Source organism: Ornithorhynchus anatinus, chromosome 20 (assembly GCF_004115215.2).
Source record: "Ornithorhynchus anatinus isolate Pmale09 chromosome 20, mOrnAna1.pri.v4, whole genome shotgun sequence".
NCBI classification, from domain to species: domain Eukaryota; kingdom Metazoa; phylum Chordata; class Mammalia; order Monotremata; family Ornithorhynchidae; genus Ornithorhynchus; species Ornithorhynchus anatinus.
The window spans coordinates 14,711,967-14,734,874 of NC_041747.1; the positions used below are offsets into that span (position 1 = coordinate 14,711,967).

Consider the following 22,908-nt stretch of genomic DNA (forward strand, 5'->3'; position numbering starts at 1 on the left):
TAACGGGTTTTTTAGAAAAAGAAAGGAAAAGGACTGAGTCGGCGGCTCCGCTACCTGCTGCATCCCCTGCATGGTTTGCTTCAGAAACTGCAGCTGCTGGTCCTTAGTGAGGTTTTCTTCCACCCGAAAGAGGTGACCTTTCTCCTGCTTCAGCAGCTCGACCTCATTCCTGTAGGCATCCAGCTGCCAGCGGAGGCTGTGATTCTCTTCTTTCAGCGCGTAGGCTTGAGCAACCAAGGCTAAGGGAACAAACACATTTCAATAAAAGAGTCCCGGGAAGGATCCACTCCCACACAATGGACCGCGGGCTGTTTCAGCAGGGCTGCCCTGCGCTCCATTTCTCCCTTCATTTCCCAGTGCTCGCATAATCAGGGGCATGGAACCAGTATTTCTTTCCCCACCCACACGGGGCTGCTCTCCGAAGCTCACCGCCTTGATCTCGACGGACTTCCGGTCTAGGTTTTGACCCTAGTCCAAATGATAAAGCTGCTGCCCTCAAGGACTGTTTTTCCCCTTATGCTTTGTACCCCACTCCCCAGCCCAGAATTCCCGGGATGGTGTTACGCTCCTGATTTATTGATGACGATTAATGACTTGCACTTCCACGATACCTATTTGGATTCCTGCCCTCTTGCGTAGAGCCGGCTGAGTCTACACCCGAGGGCTATCTCCCAAATTACCGGGAAGCCCGCGGCCGTTCTTTGGCCCGAAACGTGGATTCGGAGCAAACCCTTCACTGCATCTTGGCTGGCAGATAGGATGGAATCCAAATCTGAATCTTTCATACGTAACCAGGACAGTTTCCTACTTACATCTCCTTCATCGGCAGATTTTTCAAATGACTTCAGGTTTGGGAGATGATCCTGACATCGTTCCCGACACCTGACGTCATTTAAGCGTGGGGAAACACTGCTTCGCTAATTTCCCCATTTGAAATAACTCCGTCTGTGAACTCCATCAAAGTTGCCCAGGCAACCGGCAAAGGGGGCAGGTGGGGAAGGGGAAAAGACCGGGGAAATTCAAGGAGTCTGGATGAGAACTTTCAGCTTCTGGGTTAAAGCCCGCTGTTTAATCACCTGCCCCTCCTAGGAGCCTACTTGGCTGAACTCAAATGACGCTCAGCTTTGTCCTAACTCTTTTCTGCCCGGAAGCTCACAGGGTGTTGGTTAAATATGTCTTTAACCACGAAGCCAGCAGATAAAACTCAGGGCCCAAACCCGGGCCCCAAACTCAAGGGCTCTAGCTGGGATTACGGTACCCAGGTCTCACCAGATGCTCTCTCTCGGGTTCTTCATATCACTTACTGGACAAAAATGGTTAGGAAGCATCTTTTGACAGCAGGGTGATGGAACGGGACAAAACCCTAGAAAACGTAAATGCTGGAAAAAAAAAAACAACTGGGGGGACTACAAGCATCTTTCAGTAGCACTGAAAGACATTTAAGTCATTTCCTTAGGAAGTTTTATTTGGCCCTTTTTCAATTTAGAATGGCACTTTTATTATCATAACTGATAGCAGGTGTTGGTGAAGAAATCGATTAGTATGCAGGGATGGAAATCACATTTACCAAATGAACTGCACAGTCTACAATATAAGCTGAAATCTGCGTAGTGAAATGGGGACGGCTATAAAGCACGCGCAAGGAACATTATTTAAATAAATGAATTTGGGCGGAAACACGTATAGGAGAGCGCGCCATCCGTTATTTCCCGGGCCTTCTCCCTAATTCAGGGAAGGTGGATGGCTCTTATTCTGCCTGAGCCAAGCCCCTGGGGCCTGCCAAGTCAGAATCGATGTCGTCTGCGTTCCTAGAGGACGAATGTGATATCACTGAAAAAACTACCGTAATCTTAAAATATATATACATATATCAACCCCGCAGCCAATTATAGAAACACATTTTCATAAGTGGGGCAGGTAACTGATTAAATTCCTGACGCGGTGATCTCGAGCTTGATACGTAGAGTTTTTCTGGTTGTTGTTTCTCATGTGATAGCGAGGCAGTTATGTTCCAAAGGGTGAGGAGTTGGGGTTCCACTCCATTTAACTCCAGGCTACCTGTTCGTAAACACCGTTCGATTCCAGACGCACGTTAGCCCTACATCTCCTGGTCAGAGCTAGGCTTTCTACAAAAGGTTCTGGTGCTTCTTGAAGGAGAGGCCTCACAATGCCAAAGAGGTGAAAAAAATCCTTCACTTTTAGCCCCGTGAAATCTGCAAATACAATTGATTCCAAATTGAAATCCATCCATCGTATCTATTGAATGCCTACCTTGCGCAAAGCACGTTACTAAGCGGTTGGGAAGCGTAAAAGGCATTAGAGTTGTAGTCGGGTTCCCTGCCCACAATGAGCTTACAGTCTGGAGAGAGAGACAGATATAAAGATACATTTTGGATCTATACCTAAGTGCCGAGGGGCTGAGGGTGGGCTTGATATTAAGTGCTACAGAGGCTTAATGCTATATTCATTTTACTGAGTATTTTTTAAATTTATTCTTCAGTCCTTTTCAGAAAGGTTTAGCGAAAGCTCCATTATTGTTATATCATATTAAACCATTTTGAAAAGCATGAAATCAAGTTTCCTCGATAAAATTACCCTTGAGATCGGGTAATGGATCTGATAGGCAACGTAAAAGTCTATTTCTTCTTAAAAATACCCACCTAACTACTTCCGAGACATTCATACTGGCCGAAAGTAATGTGTATGTTTGTTTTTTTTTAATTAGCATCGATAAACTGAAAAACCAAAGATCCCCTAGGACTACCCGTATTGATCTCCAGATATGAAATTTTACTTTTAAAATGTATGGCCCACCCAACTGTAATTTACTCAGTTTGAACAGTATCTTTCTCTATTAATTACACCCAGTGACCTCCTCCACCTCCTACATCACCATGTTTCCATGGAAATGGACTGGGACACGCTCGAAGTAAATAAACCGGCTTTAAAATTCCAGTTACCAGCCTGAACTGGCTTCCGTAAAATAATCAGCCCGCTACGGAAAAATGCAATGGAATTTGGGCAAATAAGCTAGTACTGGGGCTGTATTTCACGTCCCTTTCAAGCACTGGCGAGGGGTAAATGAACAATGGAACATTTTAAATCATATTATTCCAATCTGTGTTCTGGAGTCTAAGGGAAAGATATACCTTCGGGTCATTTGGGGCCTACTGTTTTAACCTCTTCAGTCAATTTGTCCTGAGAAGGTAATGGTCACCTAATTGGGACCTCAGGCGGGAAGCTGCAATCTCTGAAGTTCCAGGACTTCACAAGGGCCCTGGCTCCACTCTCCCCTCACCAATCCATCACCTGGTCAGCGATATTTATCGAGTGCTTACTGCGTAAAGAACACTGTACTAAGCACCTGGGGAAGGACAAGAGACAAGCTCTTAGGAGAGAGTACAATATAACAGAGTCGGTAGACACATTTCCCGCCCACAGTGAGCTTAGAATAAAGAGGGGGAGAAAGAATGAATACAAATGAATAAATTACGGATCTGTACATAAGTGCTGTGGGGCTGAGGGTGGGGAGAGGTGAATAAAGGGAGCAACGCAGAAGGGAGCGGGAGAAGGGGAAATGAGGGCGTAGGCAGGGAAGGCCTCTTGAAGAAGATGGCTTTGAAGGTGGGGTGAGTAATTGTCTGTCACACGGGACGAGGGAGGCCATTCCAGGCCAGAGACGGGACACGGGGGAGAGGTAGGAGGGGAGATAGGCGAGATCAAGGTACACAGTGTAGATGGGCACCAGAGGAGCAAAGTGTGTGGGCTGGGCTGTAGCAGGAAAGCGGCAAGGTGACGTAGGAGGGGCCAAGGTGATTGACTGCTTAGAGCTGACGCTAAGGAGCTGCAGTTTGATGTGGAGGCGAGAATGGGCACCAACTGGAGGTTCCGGAGGAATGGGGAAACGTGGACTGACGGGCTCTGTAGCAAAATGATCTGAGAAGCGGAGTGAAGGTTGGACTGGAGTGGGGAGAGACAGGAGGCGGGGACGTCACCGAGGAGACTAATACGGTACTCGAGGCGGGGTGGGATGATTTCTTGGATTAACGCGGGAGCGGATGGAGAGGAACGAGCCCGCTTTAGTGAGGTCGTGAAGGTTGAACTGACAGGATTTAGTGACAGATTTAATATGTGGGTTGAGTGAGGGAGATGAGTCAAGGATAACGCCAAGCTTATGAGACAGGGAGGATGGTGGTGTTCTCTACAGTGACGCTGGGGACAGGGTTATAGACCTCGAACTCCCTCCTGAACTCCTAATCTATCCAGCAGTGCCCATTCTTGCCCTTGATGGCCTTCCTTGCCAATTACTCTGTAAGTCAAAACAGTCGATCAATCCATGGTATTTACGGAGCATTTACTATGTGCAGAGCACTGTACTAAGCACTTGGGAGAGTACAGTGGCTGATGAGGGGGGAGACCGATAAACCACTGAAATAAGGTACTAATTTGCGCAGGAAGGAAAAAAAACCAAAACACCTGTAGAGTTAAAATAACTTGCGTGGAACTGATAGAACAATTATGAAAATAGTCCGTCACAGATATGATGGCCTTAAGAATTGAAATATCCACATTTTTAAAACTCCTTACAGCTCTCTACTGCACTTTAGAGGCAGAAACTCTGCCACTTAGCTGTGTGACTGTGGGCAAGTCACTTAACTTCTCTGTGCCTCAGTTACCTCATCTGTAAAATGGGGATTAACTGCGAGCCTCACGAGGGACAACCGGATTACCCTGTATCTACCCCAGCGCTCTGCACATAGTAAGCGCTTAACAAATACCAACCTTATTATGTTATTCCCAGATTTTGAAAAGAGAAACTGAGATAAGAAGAACAGGACTGAACTGCTCACTGCCTCCGGAACTATAGAGATATTAGCGTGGGAAAGAACATGGGGCAACTGAGGGTTCTCATTTCCACTTCCAAAACGGCCGAAGAAAATGAAAGATATGTTGTCTGGTAACACTAGATGCACCTAAAGCACTGAGAAAAAAAGAGTGTAAAGCAGCAGATTTCTTGTATTGCTTAAAGATGGTCTTTAACACAGCTCCGTAAGGTTATTATTGTAATTCGATATTGATATAGAGCTATATAACCCCATGTGGGGCAGGGATTTTGCCCAAACAGATTATCTTGAATTTATTCCAGCGGTGATCACAGAGCTTGGCACTTAGTAGGTGCTTAACAAATACCATAATCATTATTTACTATTAAAAGTACTTTATCCCCTTTTTTTAATCATTTATTCATTTGAAGGACACCCGACTGAAGCCCGGTAACATGCGCAGATTCTCCCGCCGGGAATGACGTATGAGATTTCCAAACAGAGAACCCGGGGAGAACAGTAACAGTAACGGTATATGGTAAGCGCCAAGAGCACAGGCTCGGAGTCCGAGGACGCGGGTTCTAATCCCGGCTCCGCCACTCGTCCGCCGTGTGACCTCGGGCGAGTCGCTTAACTTCTCTGCGTCTCAGTTACCTCATCTGAAAAATGGGGATGAAGACCGTGAGCCCTCTGTGGGACAGGGACCGTGGCCTACCTGGTTATCTTCTCTCCGCTCCAGCACTTTGAACGGTGCCGAATACATAGTAAATACCGTAATAATTAATATTAATTTCGTAGGAACTGGGAAGCCTAAAATAACTGATTCTTAGTTTGCCCAGAACCACTCACACCTTCTCAACTCTGCCGGTCGTCTTCTCTCCACCCCACCACTTTGAACAGTGAGCGCCGAGTACGTAGTAAATACCATAATTATTAATATTAATTCCGTAAGTACTGGGAAGCATAAAATAATTGATTCTTAGTGCTTGGAGTTTGCCCAGAATCACTCACACCTTCTCAACTCTGCCGGTCATCTTTCCAGTAGGGAACCACAAACCATTAGGGTAAAGGAAAGTAGGACACTGAGGAGTCCACGTACGGCCTTGGATCGCGAGAGCCGGCCGCCGGCAGAGCCAGGGCCAGAAGCCGGGTCTCCTAATTCCACTGAGCCAAGATCGGGGCTCAAACTTTGAAGGAAGCCATTACAAGGACCACTTTGGACCACCCTCCTTTCCTTGAAACTTTATCCTCTGGGGAGAGGAGACGTTCCGGAACTCTGGATCCTGTTAGTGCCAGGATCGATAATAGCTCACGCGACGATGGAAAAAGTGAAGGGAAAAGAGGGCGACTGTTCTGATGGAAAAGGTGGCGATGGACTCGCCCATCAGGATCTACAACTGACCGATTGATTGTCTGAATCGGGACCTGAACAAGGCTCCCAATTCTTGCACGGGGCCAACTAGAGAGATTCGAACAACTGGATTTCTTCACAGTCGGGATCCGAGTCCATGATTTTCTCTCTTGTTTCACCCCGAAAAGCACTGGTGAAAGTGGTGAAGCTCCGTGACCTTCTTCTACATGTTCCTCTCACTATTTCTTTTAGTGAGAGGACAAGCGGTGGAGAACGGCAGCGGGGCTCAGTGGAAAGAGCACAGGCTTGGGCGTCAGAGGCCGTGGGTTCTAATCCCGGCTCTGCCGCCTGTCAGCTGTGTGACTTCGGGCAAGTCACTTCTCCGCGCCTCAGCTCCCTCAACTGGAAAATGGGGATGAAGACTGTGAGCCCCACGTGGGACAACCTGATCACCTCATATCTATCCCCGCGCTTCGAACAGTGCTTGGCACATAGTAAGCGCTTAACAAATACCATCGTTATTATTAACAGACTGGCCTATTGGAAAGAAGTCAAGCCTGGGGGGGTCAGAGGACCTGAGTTCTAAGCCCAAGTCCAACATGTGCCTGCTGCGTGAACTTGGGCAAGTCACTTAACTTCTCTGTGCCTCAGTTTCTTCAGGCGTAAAATGGAGATTCAATTCAAGGACCTGGAGTTCCATGTGGGTCAGGGACTGTGTCTGATCTGATTATCCTGTATCTCCTCTGGTGCTCAGTACAGTGATTGGCACAGAGTAAGTGCCTAATAAACACCACAATTATTATTCACGTGAGTCTCCTGCCTTTTTTGACTCCTGCAATCTAGATCGACTTTCTGTCTCGATCGATTACTTCTTCTATATCTGAACGCCTTTTAATATTTTACTTTCTGTATTCATTCAATAGTATTTATTGAGCACTTACTATGTGCAGAGCACTGTACTGAGCACTTGGAATGTACAAGTCGGCAACAGATAGAGACGGTCCCTCCCCCTTTGACGGGCTTACGGTCTAATCGGGGGAGACGTTGAAAAGGGGAATGAGTACTTTCATAAATGCCTTGTAATTTCTTTGCAATCCATTTTGTTGAGTTAATCAATGAATAAATCGTATTTATTGAGTGCTCACTGTGAGCAGAGCAGTAAAGGGACACATTCCCTGCCCCCAAGGAGCTTATAGGGGAGACAGCCATTAATAAAAATTTAAAAAATGACAGATCTGGACTTCAGTGCTATGGGCTGGGAGGGAGGATGAATAAAGGGAGCAAGTCAGGGCGACGCAGAAGGGAGTGGGAGAAGAGGGAAGAGGGCTTAGTCAGGGAAGGCCTCTTGGAGGAGATGGGCCCTCAGTAAGGCTTTGACGGTTGGGAGAGTAATTGTCTGTCAGATATAAAGAGGGAGGGAGCTCCGGGCGAGAGCTCGGCAGCGATATAGACGAATTTGAGGTAAGAGTGAGAAGGTTAGCATTAGAGGAGCTAAAAACGCGTGCGCTGGGTTGAAGTAGAAGAGTAGCGAGGTAACGTAGAAGGGGGCAAGGGGACTGAGAAGAAGCAGAGAAGGAGCGTGGCTCAGTGGAAAGAGCCTGGGCTTGGGAGTCGGAGGTTGTGGGTTCAAATCCCCGCTCTGCCACTTGTCAGCTGTGTGACTGTGGGCAAGTCACTTCGCTTCTCTGGGCCTCCGTTACCTCATCTGAAAAATGGGGATTAACTGTGAGCCTCACGTGGGACAACCTGATGACCCTGTATCCCCCCCGGGGCTTAGAACAGTGCTCTGCACATAGTAAGCGCTTAACAAATACCAACATTATCATCGTGGGCTTCGAAGCCAATAGTGAGGAGTCTTTGTCTGATGCAGAGGTGGATGGGTAACCACTGGAGGTTCTTGAGGAGCGGGGAAGCACAGCTGGAACGTTTCTGTGGAAAAATGATCCAGGCAGCAGAGTGAAGTGGGGACTGGAGTGGAGAGAGACAGGGGGCAGAAGACGGATACGGTAATCAAGGTGGGATAGGATAAGGGATTGGATTAACTTGGTAGCAGTTTGGATGGAGAGGAAAGGGCGGATTTTAGCGATGTTGAGAAGGTTGAACCGACAGGATTTAGTGATGGATTGAATTTGCGGGTTGAATGAGTGAGAGGAGTCAGAGATTCCGAGCTTCTGAGGCAGGAAGGATGGTAGTGCCTTTTACCGCGAGGGACAAGTCAGGGGGAGGACAGGGATAGGGTGGGAGGAGAAGATGTTCTGTTTTAGACGTATTAAGTTGGAGGCGATGGGAGGATATTTAAGCAGAGACGATTTGAAGACAGGAGGAAATGTGAGAGTGCAGAGACGGAGAGCGATCGGGGCTGGAGATGTAGATTTGGGAATCATCCGCACAGAGGCGGTAGCTGGAGACGTGGGAGCAAATGAGCAAGGGAGGGGGTCTAGACGGAGACTAGAAGGAGGCCCAGAACTGAAGCTTGAAGGACCCCCTCAGGGGGTGGAAGGCAGGGGAGGGGCCCCCGAGGGAGACTGAGAATGAATGGCCAGAGAGGTGAGGAGAATCAGGAGAGGACAGAGTCAGGGAAGTCAAGGTGGGATAATGTTTCCAGGAGAAAGGGGCGGTCCACGGACTCGAAGGCAGATGAGAGGTCGAGGAGGATTAGGACGGAGTAGAGGCCGTTGGATTTGGCAAGAGAGAGATCACTGGGGGCCTTTGAGAGGGTGGTTTCTGTGGAGGGAGGGGACAGCAGCCAGACCGGAGGGGGATAAGGATAGAACAAGAGAGTCGGCAGACATATCCCCTGCCCAAAACACGCTCAGAATCTAGAGGGTTTTCCCATAGACTAGTCTGTATTACTTTTCTGCTCAAACGTTCTTTGGGAAATATATATTCTAATGTCTTTTGGACTTCCAGAAAAGAACGGGCTAGTCACCTTAGTTCTTCAAAATGCTGCCTTCTCGCTGGTTCATTAGGCTTCCATCCTTCGCCAGGTTCGTACCTTATCCACCCTCATCCTCATCGGTATTTATTGAGCACCACAATCAGTGCCCCAGAAAGAAGGGACATGGCACCTTCCCCTTGTGAAGCTTACGATCTAATGGGGGAGAAAGAGACCAAGCATCGACCTTCCCTGTCAAATGCTACAGAACCTTTTCCTGCGTTCACATAGATGTGTGGGGGTGAGAGAGAGAAGGAGAGGATATAGCTAAGGGGAAAATCTGCAGACTTTAGGGAACCTATAAGGATAAAGTGCCCCGAGTCCGAATTTGAAAGCTCCATCCCGAGTGGGTAAGGATCTCCTGATCCTCATCTCGCTAGTCGTGGAATTGGAGGCCCCAGAAAGCTTGGGGGCTCCTCCTTCTGAATCCTGCCGCCAGCCTTGGCTGGTGTCTGCTCTAGGTCGCTGTAATTATAGGTCATGGCTCTATGGGTTCCAGTTGGTCAGGGAATTGTCTCAAATGGGTCTCGGAGAACACGAATTACATCTTTATTGTTACCGTAACGGGGATCTAGTTCCCAATGCCTGCTGTTTTGTTTACTCCCTTCTCTCCGTGGCCCTGCTCCACAAAAATCATGACTTATTTCCTAACTCCTCAGGCACGGGAAAATCAAATTTGCCTAAATGACCTCCTGCATCACGAGATTATAGCAATTTCTAAGAGGCAAAATAGCACGTAAGGACAATATTTCAGCTACTGCAACTCTCCATGTCGAGCTTCATAATCTTTTTCACGTATCCCCAGAAAGCAGATATTGCTTTGCTCGTTCGGGGTTTGATGAGAATAGGTTTTCAATCAATCGATTGCATTTAGTGAATGCTTACCAGGCGCGGAGCTCTGTACTAAGCGCCGGGGAAAGCGCGATGCAACAGAAGAGGGCACTGCTTGTTTTTTTCCCCAATACCTGTTTAGAAAACCTCTCTAAGTACTGCACGGCCAGCTGAACACTATTAATCAAATACGAAGAGCTTTAAAAAAGAGTTCCAGTGGTGAAAAAGAGCAATCTGAGGATGCTTTCAAGGTGACCTTTCCTGCCCTAGAGAGAGTGAACCGGTGATCTTTAAGAAATGACTCTATCCTACTAAAGCCCCCACCTAACATGAAATATTTTGTTTTGGGGAGGTTAGAATAATTCCTCTGAGTGAGAAGCTATCTCGCTCCGGTTCTTTATTGAAAATGGAAAGCAATTTAGTTGAGTGGCTGACAGGGCTTTGTTATAGGGAGTTTTGGTTACTCAGCACGGCTGAAATCTTCCTAGACTATCTCAGACCGTGAGTAGCTACCTGGAGTGCTAGAAATCCTTTGTAAGATCTTTCTTTTCATTTCTTTTTTCCAAATATCTGAGGGCCTGGCACTCTCAATTACCGAAGATCACACGCGTTCACGCGAAAGGGATGGCTCTCATCTTTAAACGCAATGTCACGCTGCAGAATTTACCTGCGGCCATATTTTCTCTTCAGCCCACCAGAGAAGGGAAGAGGAGAAAAAAATGACCTGTGGGAGCAAGTCATGCTTCCCCTAGAGAATGGGAAAACGGACTCGAAATTGCTTCTACTTTCCCCCCCGAAAGACAAGAAAGAGGAGATCATTGAGGTGTACATCCCCTTGATTCTATTTATCGCTATTGCTTTTGTCTGTCTGTCTCCCCCGATTAGACTGTGAGCCCGTCAAGGGGCAGGGATTGTCTCTCTATCTGTTGCCAAATTGTACATTCCGAGCACTTAGTACAGTGCTCTGCACATAGTAAGCGCTCAATAAATACGATCGAATGAATGAATGAACCTTGTTATCATGTTTGACTCTGCTTTGACTTTTAACCTTTACATTCTGTCTGTTATTAAATCCGTGGCTCAGTGGAAAGAGCCCGGGCTTGGGGGTCAGAAGTCATGGGTTCGAATCCCAGCTCTGCCACTTGTCAGCTGTGTGACTGTGGGCCTGTCACTTAACTTCTCTGTGCCTCAGTTCCCTCATCTGTAAAATGGGGATGAAGACTGTGAGCCTCACATGGGACAATGTGATTACCCTGTATCTCACCCAATGTTTAGAACGGTGCTCTGCACCTAGTAAACGCTTAACAAATACCAACATTATTATTATTATTACAGTCCACCATAGGTCGTAAGGTTCAATAAATACCACCGATGAGGATGATGATACCTGGGTTCTTATCCCGGCTCGGCCACGTCCCCGTTGTGTGACCTTAGGCAAGTCACCTAACTCTTCTCTTAATAATAATAATAATAATGATGGTATTTATTAAGCGCTTACTATGTGCCAAGCACTGTTCTAAGCTCTGGGGTAGATACAGGGTAATCAGGTTATGCCACGTGGGGCTCACACCTTTAATCCCCATTTTCCAGATGAGGTAACTGAGGCCCCGGGAAGTGAAGTGACTTGCCCAAGGTCACACAGCAGACAAGTGGCAGAGGCGGGATTAGAACCCATGTTCTCTGACTCCCACTAAGCTCTTGCCACTAAGCCACGCTGCTTCTCTTCATTATCCTCATCCGCAAAGTGGGGATAAACAAATCATTCTCCCTCCCCCTCCCTCAAATCAGGCGTGTCTAATCTGGTTGTATCGTACCGACCTCCGTGCCTAACACAGTGCTTGGCATATAGTAAGTGCTTAACAAATCCTACGATTAAACAAGAGCACATTAAGAGAGAAACTTAAAAGCGGAGACAGGCCCTGAAAAGGACAAATCCACGAGCGCACTCGGGGTCTAACTTTCATTCATCCCCATTCCCGGCCCCACAGCGCTCGTGTGCATATCTGCAATTTATTTACGCGTATTGCCATCGGTGCATATCTGTAATTTATTTATGCGTATTGCCATCGGTCTCCCCCTCTGTACTCTAGGCTCACTGTGGACAGGGAACGTGTCTGCTGATTGCTGTGCTCTCCCAAGTGCTCTTCACACAATAAATAATAGTTAATGTATTAATAAATACGCTTAATAAATACGACCGGCCGACCAATCAACTAGGCATCGGTCTCTTCCGGCATCCTTGCCTCCCCGTGAGCCGGGTCACCTTCAAAGTTGAAGGATGGATCCATTTCAGGAACGCTGCCAGAATTAGACTCAGAACTTCCTCCGAGGCACCTGATGAGAAAACGCTGGATTGATATCCTTCTCCATCAAGATCAGAGACTAACCTTTCGGTGGTTATCGGACAGCTCTTCGAATCCCCGGACAGGAGGTAGGAGTGGGGAAGGGAACAGTAGGAGAGATGGTTTCAATCCGCACCAGTAGTTGTCATTTTTGGAGCCAGAGAGGCTCCTTCGGGTGACCCCTCGAAAGCGTAACTAGCTACTCGTTCAGACAGAGGAAGGCTTACCGGGATAAGGCTCTTGATCCATTATTGTGATCGATCCACCAGCCCGTGGTATTTATTGAGTGCTCAGTAAGAGCACTGTACTCAACACTCGGGAGAGTACAAACGAGAGGAATCGGCTGATGATTTAGTAAGGCCAGGGAAAACCACTGGGGTTCAAAGGAATTAAGATCCGATCCCTTGTCTGCATTAACGTTCTGGGTAATGCTTCTATCTTGGGGGATTTATGCGTCTGGGGACGCGGGGACTTCGTTCTAGCTCCTCGGAGAGACTAGTGACGATGAGGCATAGTATGCATCATGTTCAGTTTGACGGAGGCCCAGAGGGAAAACACAATTCAGTTCCCAAAACAGAGACTTCATCTTTATAAAGGTCTTTCCCTCCACCTGACTCATCCCTTTAACACGCTACATTTGTTAGAAAGACCACTCAGGCCACAAAAATACGGCGATGGTTTAAAGGAATGATCTGAAGAACTAGCATCCGAAGGAATAGTCTTAAATATGCTGACTGCTTATTCTGCTATTCGACTGAAGGCAATTTCCTTCGGTGAGGGAAAACACCGCCAGATGATCTATCTCTCTCTACCCCAGAGGTACCTCAAAATCCTAAATAAAGTCCACTCAGTGAAGAAAAAAGATGTCACTGGCCCTTTTCCTTGGAATTTCAAAGGCCTGGCGTACTGGTTGGGTTTGGAGAGAATTCTTTTAGTTAACTTGGCAAAGCCACGCACGTTAGCACAGCCCTACTGGCCCAGGGCTGGAAAGAGATTAAATTGGACCTAACATAAATACATTCTGGTTGGGGAAAGTCTAAGAATTTTAATTAAAAATGAAACTGTTATATCCACTCCAACAGGAGATTGAAATGATAAAATGATAATAGCGACCAAATTCCAGGTTCTTCAGATTCGTCAAGTATAGGGCCAACATTAGCATTCCAAACGTGAGAACTGAGTTCGTTCACTCAGACCCAGCAGTTTAAAAACTTTAGTTGACTGTAACTTTGCAGGTAACCCTTACCTTTCCCTTCCTTCTCTTTCACAGACTCAGCCTTTTCAAGTCAGCTCTTAAAATGTCCCAGCAACCATGTCAGGAGCCAAGATATGATAGCTTCATGTCGTAACCCGGCTGTGATGTATAACGCTTAATAAAAGGCAGAGGAGATTGGGAGCGAGATATTAATAAAAGCTCCATCAGAGGGCTATGAAGCAAGTCTCGACACAGGTCTTAAATGGGTCTGGTATTGATTTTGCAGCCAATGTTCTATCTTAACAATATAAGAGTCACACTTAAAGTTTCTTGACAAAGAGGTATGTTAAAGAAATCAATAAAGACAATGTTTCCACCACAACTAGGCCCCGTGGCGTGCCAAAATTCAGACGATTCTAGTCCCCTGAAGTTCGGCTCCGTATCTAACATCCCCAAGCACAGATTCGGTCGGGAAGAAGAAACATTACTGAGAGTGGGCCCCCGGAGCTAGCAAATATGTGGAGAATCCGAGTTCTGAAAATAATCCCATTTCCTAGACCAACACGAGGATAACGGTCTCTAATTTGGCATTTCATGCGGTTATATTCGAATTTCCGCATTCATCGTGAGGGCTACCCCAGAACCAGATCCCGAAAGAGTGACTTCCGAGATCTAAAAGTGAGCTGCTTTTAAAATGTTTATCGACCCTTCGGGGGTCGGGCATCGTTTCTAATTTGCTTCCTACGGCCTCCAGTTTAGCGCTCTATGCACGTGGCCAATTAATTAATACTCTACGTGGTTGAGGATAGGTATTTGGGGGAATTTGCACATTTTCTACAAATTTGAAAAGAAGAAATTTTAAACAATTTAGTCAGGCAAATTCGGTAATGTTTAGAAAGACAAAAAACCCTTGCAAGTCTAGCGAGTTCCCATTTCCTCTAAAATCCCACAGATATGATTCCAGCGTCTCTCCGGAAATTTTGCAAACTGCACTTTAATTCTAACACCACACTGTTAATTTTGCTCAAGCACAAGCTGAAAACATATTTTAACACGCTGTCAAAATGAGATACTCAGAGTGTCGATAAAATGACACTAAAATAAATGTAAATTTAGATTGCTGTCACAAGTGGCTGCTTGGTCTTGTGAAGATGTTAGGTTGCTATAGCATTTTCCATAGCAACTTTGCATCCTATTACATAAATAATCCCTCAGTGTCCTTAAAGCCCGCTAAGAAAACAGGATTAAATCTATTCTCCTATGTAATGATCTGCATAAAACCTTATCAGTATGAAATACCCAGAAAACATAATAAAATGTAATCTAGATAATGGCAGTCTTGGCAGTTGAAAGGCTCTGAAGCACCACAGGCTTTATATTGTGCTGAAGGCCCGTGAAAGGCTTTTTTGTTAAGTGGTCATTTTTCTAAACCTTTCTAGGTCGGGGGTCTTTGTAATCTTTACTTGCTGAAGTTTGGAGATTAACCTCTTCACTCCTGTGTTCTGTGCCTCGCCTCTTCCCCATCACATTCGCATAAGGCGCTCTGCCAGACAAATCTGGGAAAAGTCAGTGCGTAGCATTACAGGGGTCGGTGACGGCTTTTTCCTCACTTTGTGTGGAGAAATGTTCTCTCTAGACAGGAGAAGGGAGACTAGGCTAACTCATGGTGGGCGGGGAATGTGTCTGCCAACTCTTTTACTGCCCGCCTCCAAACAGCACAGTGTTCTGCACCAAGTAAGCACTTAATATTGATTGACTGAGAACAGGGCACAGGGGGGAAGACAGATCAGGTTGACAGCAGGGATTGGTATTCAAAAAACATCACTAGCACCCACGCAGGCAGGGCGGGCTTGACGAGGTTCTCTAGCCGTCTTGAATGGGGTCTGATTCTGACTCTCCTGGCTCTCCAGCTGCACAGCCGTCACGGATTTCAGTGGCCCCCAAATGCCACGTCAGCTTTTCCTCAACATATGGAATGCCAGGGAGATGCCTTACCATCTTAACGGCGGCATTTAAAGAAGAAAGGGAGAAGAGAGGACTGTAGAAGCTGAGGAAAGGATCCTTGCCGGGAAAAGGCTGGCCAGAATCCTTCCCCATCAGCTACTGAAGGACCCTGTCGGCCGTACGTTCCTGGAATCACAGTGCGGCTTCAGATCAAAGTGTAACCCAACAGAAAAGATCACCGCAGAGGTAAAAATCCAGGAAAGGTGCAAATTGCAGTATCCAAAGCTGTTCACTAACAACCGACGACACAGCCTAGATCTCTGTGCTAAGCAAATTCAGTTAATAATAGTTGCTGTATTTGTTAAGCATCTTCTGTGTGCAAACTTCTGCGATAGATACAAGATAATCAGATTGAACACATTCCTGGCCCACATGGGGAGGGAAAACGGGTATTAGATCCCCAGTTTACACATGAGGAGACTGAGGCCCAGGGAGGTTCAGAAACTTGCCCGAGGTTGCACAGCAGGTAAGCGACGGAGCAAGGATTAGAACCCAGGTCTCCTGACTCTCTATTCTGTGCTCTTTGAACTAGGCCCCAGTGTCCTGAAAAATCCAGGAAGACTCTCAAGCATGACGGAAGAGCTGGTTGGAGGGGTCCTTTCTGACCATTTCTCCATCACCCCTGGAGTGAAACTCTTCTTTGCTCCCCTGACAGGCCCTGAGACATTTTTCCCGCTGAATGTCGGTGAGTATTTTAAAAACGCTCTCAGACAGTGGCTCAGGAACCGCCTCAGTAGATGAAAATGCTCAAGTGCCCCCCCGCCACCCCAAGAATATAGTCAGATGATTTTGAATCGCTTCATAGATTTGGGCAAGGGAGAGGCTGAGGAGATTGGAAGTGAGGCAGCAGCACAGACTCGGGAAATCTTCCACAGAACCGACGCTCCCCTTGACTAGTGACCATTTAAAGCCACCGCGGAATTTTGCTACCTTGTTCAACACGCGTGGATAGATAGCGAGCTCGAAAACAGAACCCAAACGGCTAGTATTGCTTTTGGCAGACGGTCAAACAGCGAGGAGACAACAGGAATCGTACTACACACCAAGCTGAGGGTCTATACATGGCTGCTGAGGTGTCCAATCTCCTATAGGGCTGTGAGATCTGGATCTACCACAAGACATATCCAGCTTCTACTGCAGGTTCACCAAACGCCACCTATAATCCAGACACGACATCATACGGCAGGGCAGATTTACCAGCAGTAAGGGCCTGGAACGGTCAGATCACCAGTAACGACGTTAAATATTCAGAGACACCCAGGTCTAGTGTGCAGGAGAGCACAGGGTTGGAAGTCAGAGGATCTGACTGCTAACCTCTGGGCTGCCACTTGCCTGCTGTGTGACCCTGGCCAAGTCACTTACCTTGTCTGTGCCTCAGTTTCCTCATCTGTAAAATAGGAATTCATTTCCCGTTCCCCCTCCTGCTTATTTCGTGAATCCCGCACGGAGACGGAACCGTGCCTGACCTGATTAACTTCGGCCTACTCCGGTGCTTAGTGAAGTAATGGGCACATCGTTGATTCTTCACAATACCACCTCTATCAATATCGTGCATATGAGAAGAAATGACAGTAGCAGGTCACCTAAGCAGCTACAGCACGGCGAAGTAAATGCAAATTAGGAAGAGAGTACAGAGAATTTAAAGACATCGAGAAGTGCGGTGGCTAAGAAAGTGAAATAGCCTTGGACGGTTGGGAGACCAGGGCAGCCCGGGCCGACCTAGTGGCCAGCAGTCTGAAGAGGGGCGGCTCTCACCGGCCATGATTTCACCAAGCTTGGGATACGCAGAGGTAGATGGGAAAACAGAGACGAACACTAAACGCGAGCAAATCCCTCCGTGGGGTATCAGGAACTCATCCCTAAGTGCAAATAAGGAGTGTTTTCAACGCCCCTATTTTCAGCCGCCCTCCCATTGATAGAGAGTAGCATCGTCTGAAAATGAAGGACAGATACAAAATGGAGGATAGCGAAGAGTTTCGAGGCCAGGGCAGAGGCTTAACATTTAGGTAGCGCTGTTTGAGTCAGTCGTTGAGCACTTACTGTGTGCACAGCGCTGCGCTAAGCGCTTCGAAAATTATAATATTGGTAGACCCGATCCCTGCCCACAGTAGTCTGCGGAACTATGTAAAGACGAAGCCATCTGACCAAAAACCCAAATCTAGAAACCTCATGGTTTCATTTTGATGGGAGGTCTTGTCTAGCTCCAATCACTGAAGACCTCTGGGCCCATTCTGTGATTGAAAATGAATTTCCATGGGTCAAAAAAGTTAACTTTTTTTTCCCGCTAGCTGAAATTGGCTTTGCACTGTGTCTTAGAGTGGGAGCTTAATAAAGACCACATTTCCTTGTATCTTTTCCTTGTTTTTTGCAACTCCAAAACAGGGGAGGGACTGTTAGGTGGAGTCATATAAGAATTAAGTCTAGCGATAAGGGAAGTGGGAGAAAAAAAGAGGAGAAGGAAAAAGGGAAGGGGGGAAGGTAGAGAAGAAGGAAGGGAAAGGTGAGATGGCACTTTAGACCTTGACTCTTATTTTTACCAGACTCTCCCAAGTGCTGCATACAATTAAGGTGCCACCCTCTCCCTCTCCTACCAGAGAATTTGCATTTCTCATTGAAGAAACTCTCCTTCCAATCAATCAGTGGTATTTATCGAGCACTTACTACGTGCAGACCACTGTACTAAGTGCTTGGAAGAGTACAATACAACGGAGTTTGTAGACGTGAATCCTGCCCTCAGGATTCCGACCCTTCTTCTCTTCCCTGAGCGAGTTGTTTACGCCTACGGCCTCCATTTCCTCTCCTCTCATCCTCTTCTTAACCCCCCCCTTCACTCTACGGAAACTGCCTCCTCTAGGTCACCAACGACCTCCTTCTTGCCACATCCAGTGGCCTCTTCTCTACCCTAATCCTCCTCGACCACTCCACCTCGACATCAGCCCCTTCGCCCGGAAACATTATCTAACCTTAACTTGGATGACGCTCTCCACTTTCGGTTACCTTCCTATTCATCTGGCTGCTTCCTCTCAATCTCTTTGCCTGTTCCTGCTTCGCCTTCCGCTCTCTAACCGTGTGAATCCCTCAAGGTTAAATTCTGGGTCCCCTTCTGTTCTCCATCAATCTAATCAATAGTATTTATTGAGCACTTTCTGTGAGCAGAGCACTGAACTAAGTACTTGGGAGAGTACAATTCGGCAGAGTTAGACACGTTCGCTGTCGTCAGGGAGTTCATCTTACACCCATTCCCTTGGAAAATTCATCACCTCTTACGGCTTTAACTACCATCTACCTCTCCAGCCCCAACTTCGATCCTTCTCTGCGGTCTCACGCTTCCTTCTGCCTCCAGGCCATTTCTACTTGGATGTCCCCCCCCCCCCCGTCACCTTCGATTTAACATGTCCAAAAGAGAACTCCCATCTTCCCACCGGAACCCCGTTCTCCCCTGAATTTTCCATCACTGTAGACGGCACCACCTCACTTCCCAAGTCCACAACCTCGGTGTTATCCTCAACTCATCTCTCTCATTCACCCCGCGGAGCCGGTCTGTCGGGAAGCAAATCTACCTCCGCAAAACCTCTAGCGCCACCCCTTCCCCTCCATCCAACTCCTACCGCACCAAGAAATGATCATTTGCCACCTTGACTACTGCCTCCTCGGTGATCTCCCTGCCTCCCGTTTCTCCCTTCTATAATCCGTACTTCACTCAGCTGCCCAGATCATTTTTCTGAAAACACTCTCGGTCCACATCTCACCACTCTTCAAAAACCTCCAACGATTGCCCATTAACCTCCACATCAAAAGGAAACTCCTCACCCTCAGGCTTTAAGGCACAAAATCGGCTCTCCCCTACTCTACCTCGTTGATCTCCAGGTTCAGCCCAACCTGCTCATCATTTTATTCCTCTCAACACCCGCTTACTTACCCTCTGGTCTTGCTGCTGATCCCTTGCCCGTGTCCACCCTCCGTCTTGGAACTCCCTTCCCTTTCATATTTGACAGATCACCATTCTCCCCACCTTCAAAGCCTTACTAAAATCACATCTCCACCAAACCCAGCGTTGCACAGTGGATAAAGCCCTGGCCTGGGAATCCGAAGGAGCTGGGGTCTAATTCCGGCTCCGCCACTTGTCTGCTGGGTGACCTTGGACAAGTCACTTTACTTCTCTGTGCCTCAGTTCCCTCAGCTGTAAAATAGGGATTAAGACCGTGAGCCCCGTGTGGGACAGGGACTGCGTCCAACCCGATTATTTGGTTTCCACTTCGGTGCTTAGTACAGATGACAGAGAATACTCGTTCCTGTATTTAGAGCGTTAGCAGAAACACCGTTTATTTGAGTGTCTACCTTGGGCAGAGCCTTGGAGCTGTGGAGATTTCTAAAGGTTTACACCTAGAGGATGCAGCTTAAGTTCAGAAAAATCTGTTTTTCTAAGAGACTGTATTTTGCATCCACTTCACCGCAACAAAATAGAGGGCAAAGAACTTATTTTTCCAGACTTTCACTGAAGATAAGATTTTCTCAAGAAATAGGTATCCGAGACTCAACTAGGCTTTCACATTTATTAACTAAGTTTACCAGTTTCTCGGGTTCTCAGCAATCTCCATTTTCCCTTCATGCTGCAAACTAAGTAATAATAATTCATATTTAAGGCCTGAGGATTTTTATTTGATTTTATGGTATTTGTTAAGTGCCGGGCACCGTACTAAATGCTGGGGCGGATACAAGATGATCAGATTGGACACTATCCATGTTCCACATGGGGCTCACAGCTTAGTTGCCATTTTACAGATATCTGAAGCTCAGAGAAGTTAAGAGACTTGCCCAAGATTCATTCAACAGCATTTATTGAGAGCTTACTATGTGCAGAGCACTGTACTAAGCGCTTGGAATGTAAAAATCGGTAACAGATAAAGACAGTCCCTGCCCTTTGACGGGCTTACAGTCTATTCGACGGGCTCACAGTCTAATCTTCACACAGCAGTTACGTGGCGGAGCCAGGATTAGAACCCAGGTCCTCTGACTCCCAGGCCCGTGCTCTGTCCTCTAGGCCATGCTACTCTCACAGTCTTTTGGTTGTTTTTCATAAAAATCTCACACAGTATACAATTCACAAGATAAAGGAAAGTTCGGTTCAGCGAAGAGCGGGGATTTAGGAGATGCGGGTATATTTGAGGTGACAGCCACGCTCGACACGTACACTCCAGAAATACAGAAGTTGGGATTTAAATCATCATTTAACAAGATGCACAGATGAAGTTAGGGTCCTTCCCTGACCACCTAAAATTTTGTGATTAAGAAATCCTGAATCAATTCCAAGGAAAGCAAGTGAATTTATAAAAGCGACCCAAGAGAGATGAGTACAAGAGTATGAAGAGGTATTCAAAAGTGTAGCTACTTCATAAAGACTAGAAGGACCTAAATTAAACAAATTCAGTCAACAAGACAAGCACCTACTTTTACAGCCTCTTGCAAAAATTCATGAATGTACCACTATCACTCATTTACCTAATGTTGTGATGCTATAATTTGAATTAGTTGCACAAATATTATGCAGTAGTTTAGTGATGTTTAAGGTAACAGCATACAGCTCATAAAGGAATTTCAAGTTTTTCCCATTTATAACATTGTAAACCTATAGGAAAGTAATAACGATGTTGGTATTTGTTAAGCGCTAACTAGGTGCAGAGCACTGTTCTAAGCGCTGGGGTAGATACAGGGTAATCAGGTTGTCCCACGTGAGGCTCACAGTTAATCCCCATTTTACAGATGAGGTAACGGAGGCACAGAGAAGTGAAGTGACTTGCCCACAGTCGCACAGCTGACAAGTGGCGGAGCCGGGATTCGAACTCATGACCTCGGACTCCCAAGCCCATGCCCTTTTCGCTGAGCCACAGTACAGTTCTGTTTTCAAGCTCTATCATGTATTTCGTATTTTGTTTTATTATAAATCTTTCTTCGAAATACCTAAGAAAATCTCTTCTGGGGAAACTGGACCTGGAAGAAGAGATCTAATTGTGAATCGATAGAGCTTTGATTAGGGGAATGGGGACTTGTAACCTGGCTGAATAGGCAGGCCCTCCAGGCAAGATGTCAAACTAATTTGGACAGAAAAACCTGAAATGCAAATACATGATAACTGCCCTCTTCAAAAAATGAAAAATTATGAGAGGCATGGGGGGGGATGAAGAAATGTGAAACAGAGACGGATTTCTAGGGGAAAATAGATGCTAAGCCAAAATCTACTTCTCTTTAAGAAAAGTAAGGTGCCCGTGTCTTAAAAAACAGACATTCAGAGAAGCAGCGTGGCTCAGTGGAAAGAGCCCGGGCTTGGGAGTCAGACGTCATGGGTTCGAATCCCGCCTCTGCCACTCTCGTCAGCTGTGTGACTGTGGGCGAGTCACTTAACTCCTCTGTGCCTCAGTGACCTCATCTGTAAAATGAGGATGAAGACCGTGAGCCCTACGTGGGACAACCTGATTACCTTGTATCCCCCCCAGCGCTTAGAACAGGGCTTGGCACATAATAAGTGCTTAACAAATACCAACATTATTATTATTATTATTATTAATCCCCATTTTACAGATGAGGTAACTGAGGCCCAGAGAGGTTCAGTGACTTGCCCAGGGTCGCGTAGCAAACAAGCGGCAGAGTCAGGATTAGAACCCACGGCCTCTGACTCCCAAGCCCGGGCTCTCGCCACTAAGCCACGCTGCTCCTCTCTAATGACGGTATTTGTTAAGCGCTTACTTTGTACCAAACACTGTTCCAAGTGCTGGGGGAGGTACAAGGTTTTACAAGGTTATGAGGCTGTCCCAGGTGGGGCTCACAGTCTTCATCCCCATTTTCCAGATGAGGTGACTGAGGCCCAGAGAAGTTAGGTGATCTGCCCGAAGTCACCCAGCTGACAGGTGCCGGAGCCGGGATTAGAACCCAAGACCTCTGACGCCCAACCCGGGCTCTTTCCACTGAACCACACTGCTTCTCTAATATCTCTAAACATCTTGGATTGGGTCTGGGCTCGGTGAATTCATCCGAAGGCGCTCTCTCTCCGGTTACCCAGCGTTGCGTGTGGGCGGAAAAAAAGAACCCCAAACTTTCTGACCCCAAATCGCGGGACCCTCAGCGTCCTTCTGCTCAGGCAGTGAGTTGAGGCTGACGAACCGTCTAGGAGATTAAAAGGATTTAAAAAAAGGCTGAGCAAATCTCACCCTAAAAAAAAAACATCCTTTAAATGAAAATCCCATCAGGGCAATCCTATTTTTTATTCAGTTTCTTTATTAAGCTGGAAGAACTTAATAAACAAAGCATATTGGAGTCAGTGGAGAATGCAATCTAACAAGAACATTCTGCCAGGAGAAAAACTCCCCCTCATCCTGACGTCATTAGCGTTCCAGACCGGACCCGAAGACAATTTTCTCCCTCGGATATGCCCA

General features: G+C 46.8%; 1 protein-coding gene across 6 annotated transcripts in view; it reads right to left on the bottom strand.

The window, feature by feature from the left end:
- Positions 1-22,908, bottom strand: part of ENOX1 (ecto-NOX disulfide-thiol exchanger 1) — a 420,263-nt gene that overhangs the window by 77,123 nt on the left and 320,232 nt on the right. For all 6 annotated transcript variants that reach the window (XM_039914912.1, XM_039914913.1, XM_029048127.2 and 3 more), the window contains exon 11: positions 55-239. In XM_039914912.1, coding sequence (XP_039770846.1) covers positions 55-239 — 185 coding nt within the window. The remainder of the gene's footprint in view (positions 1-54; positions 240-22,908) is intronic.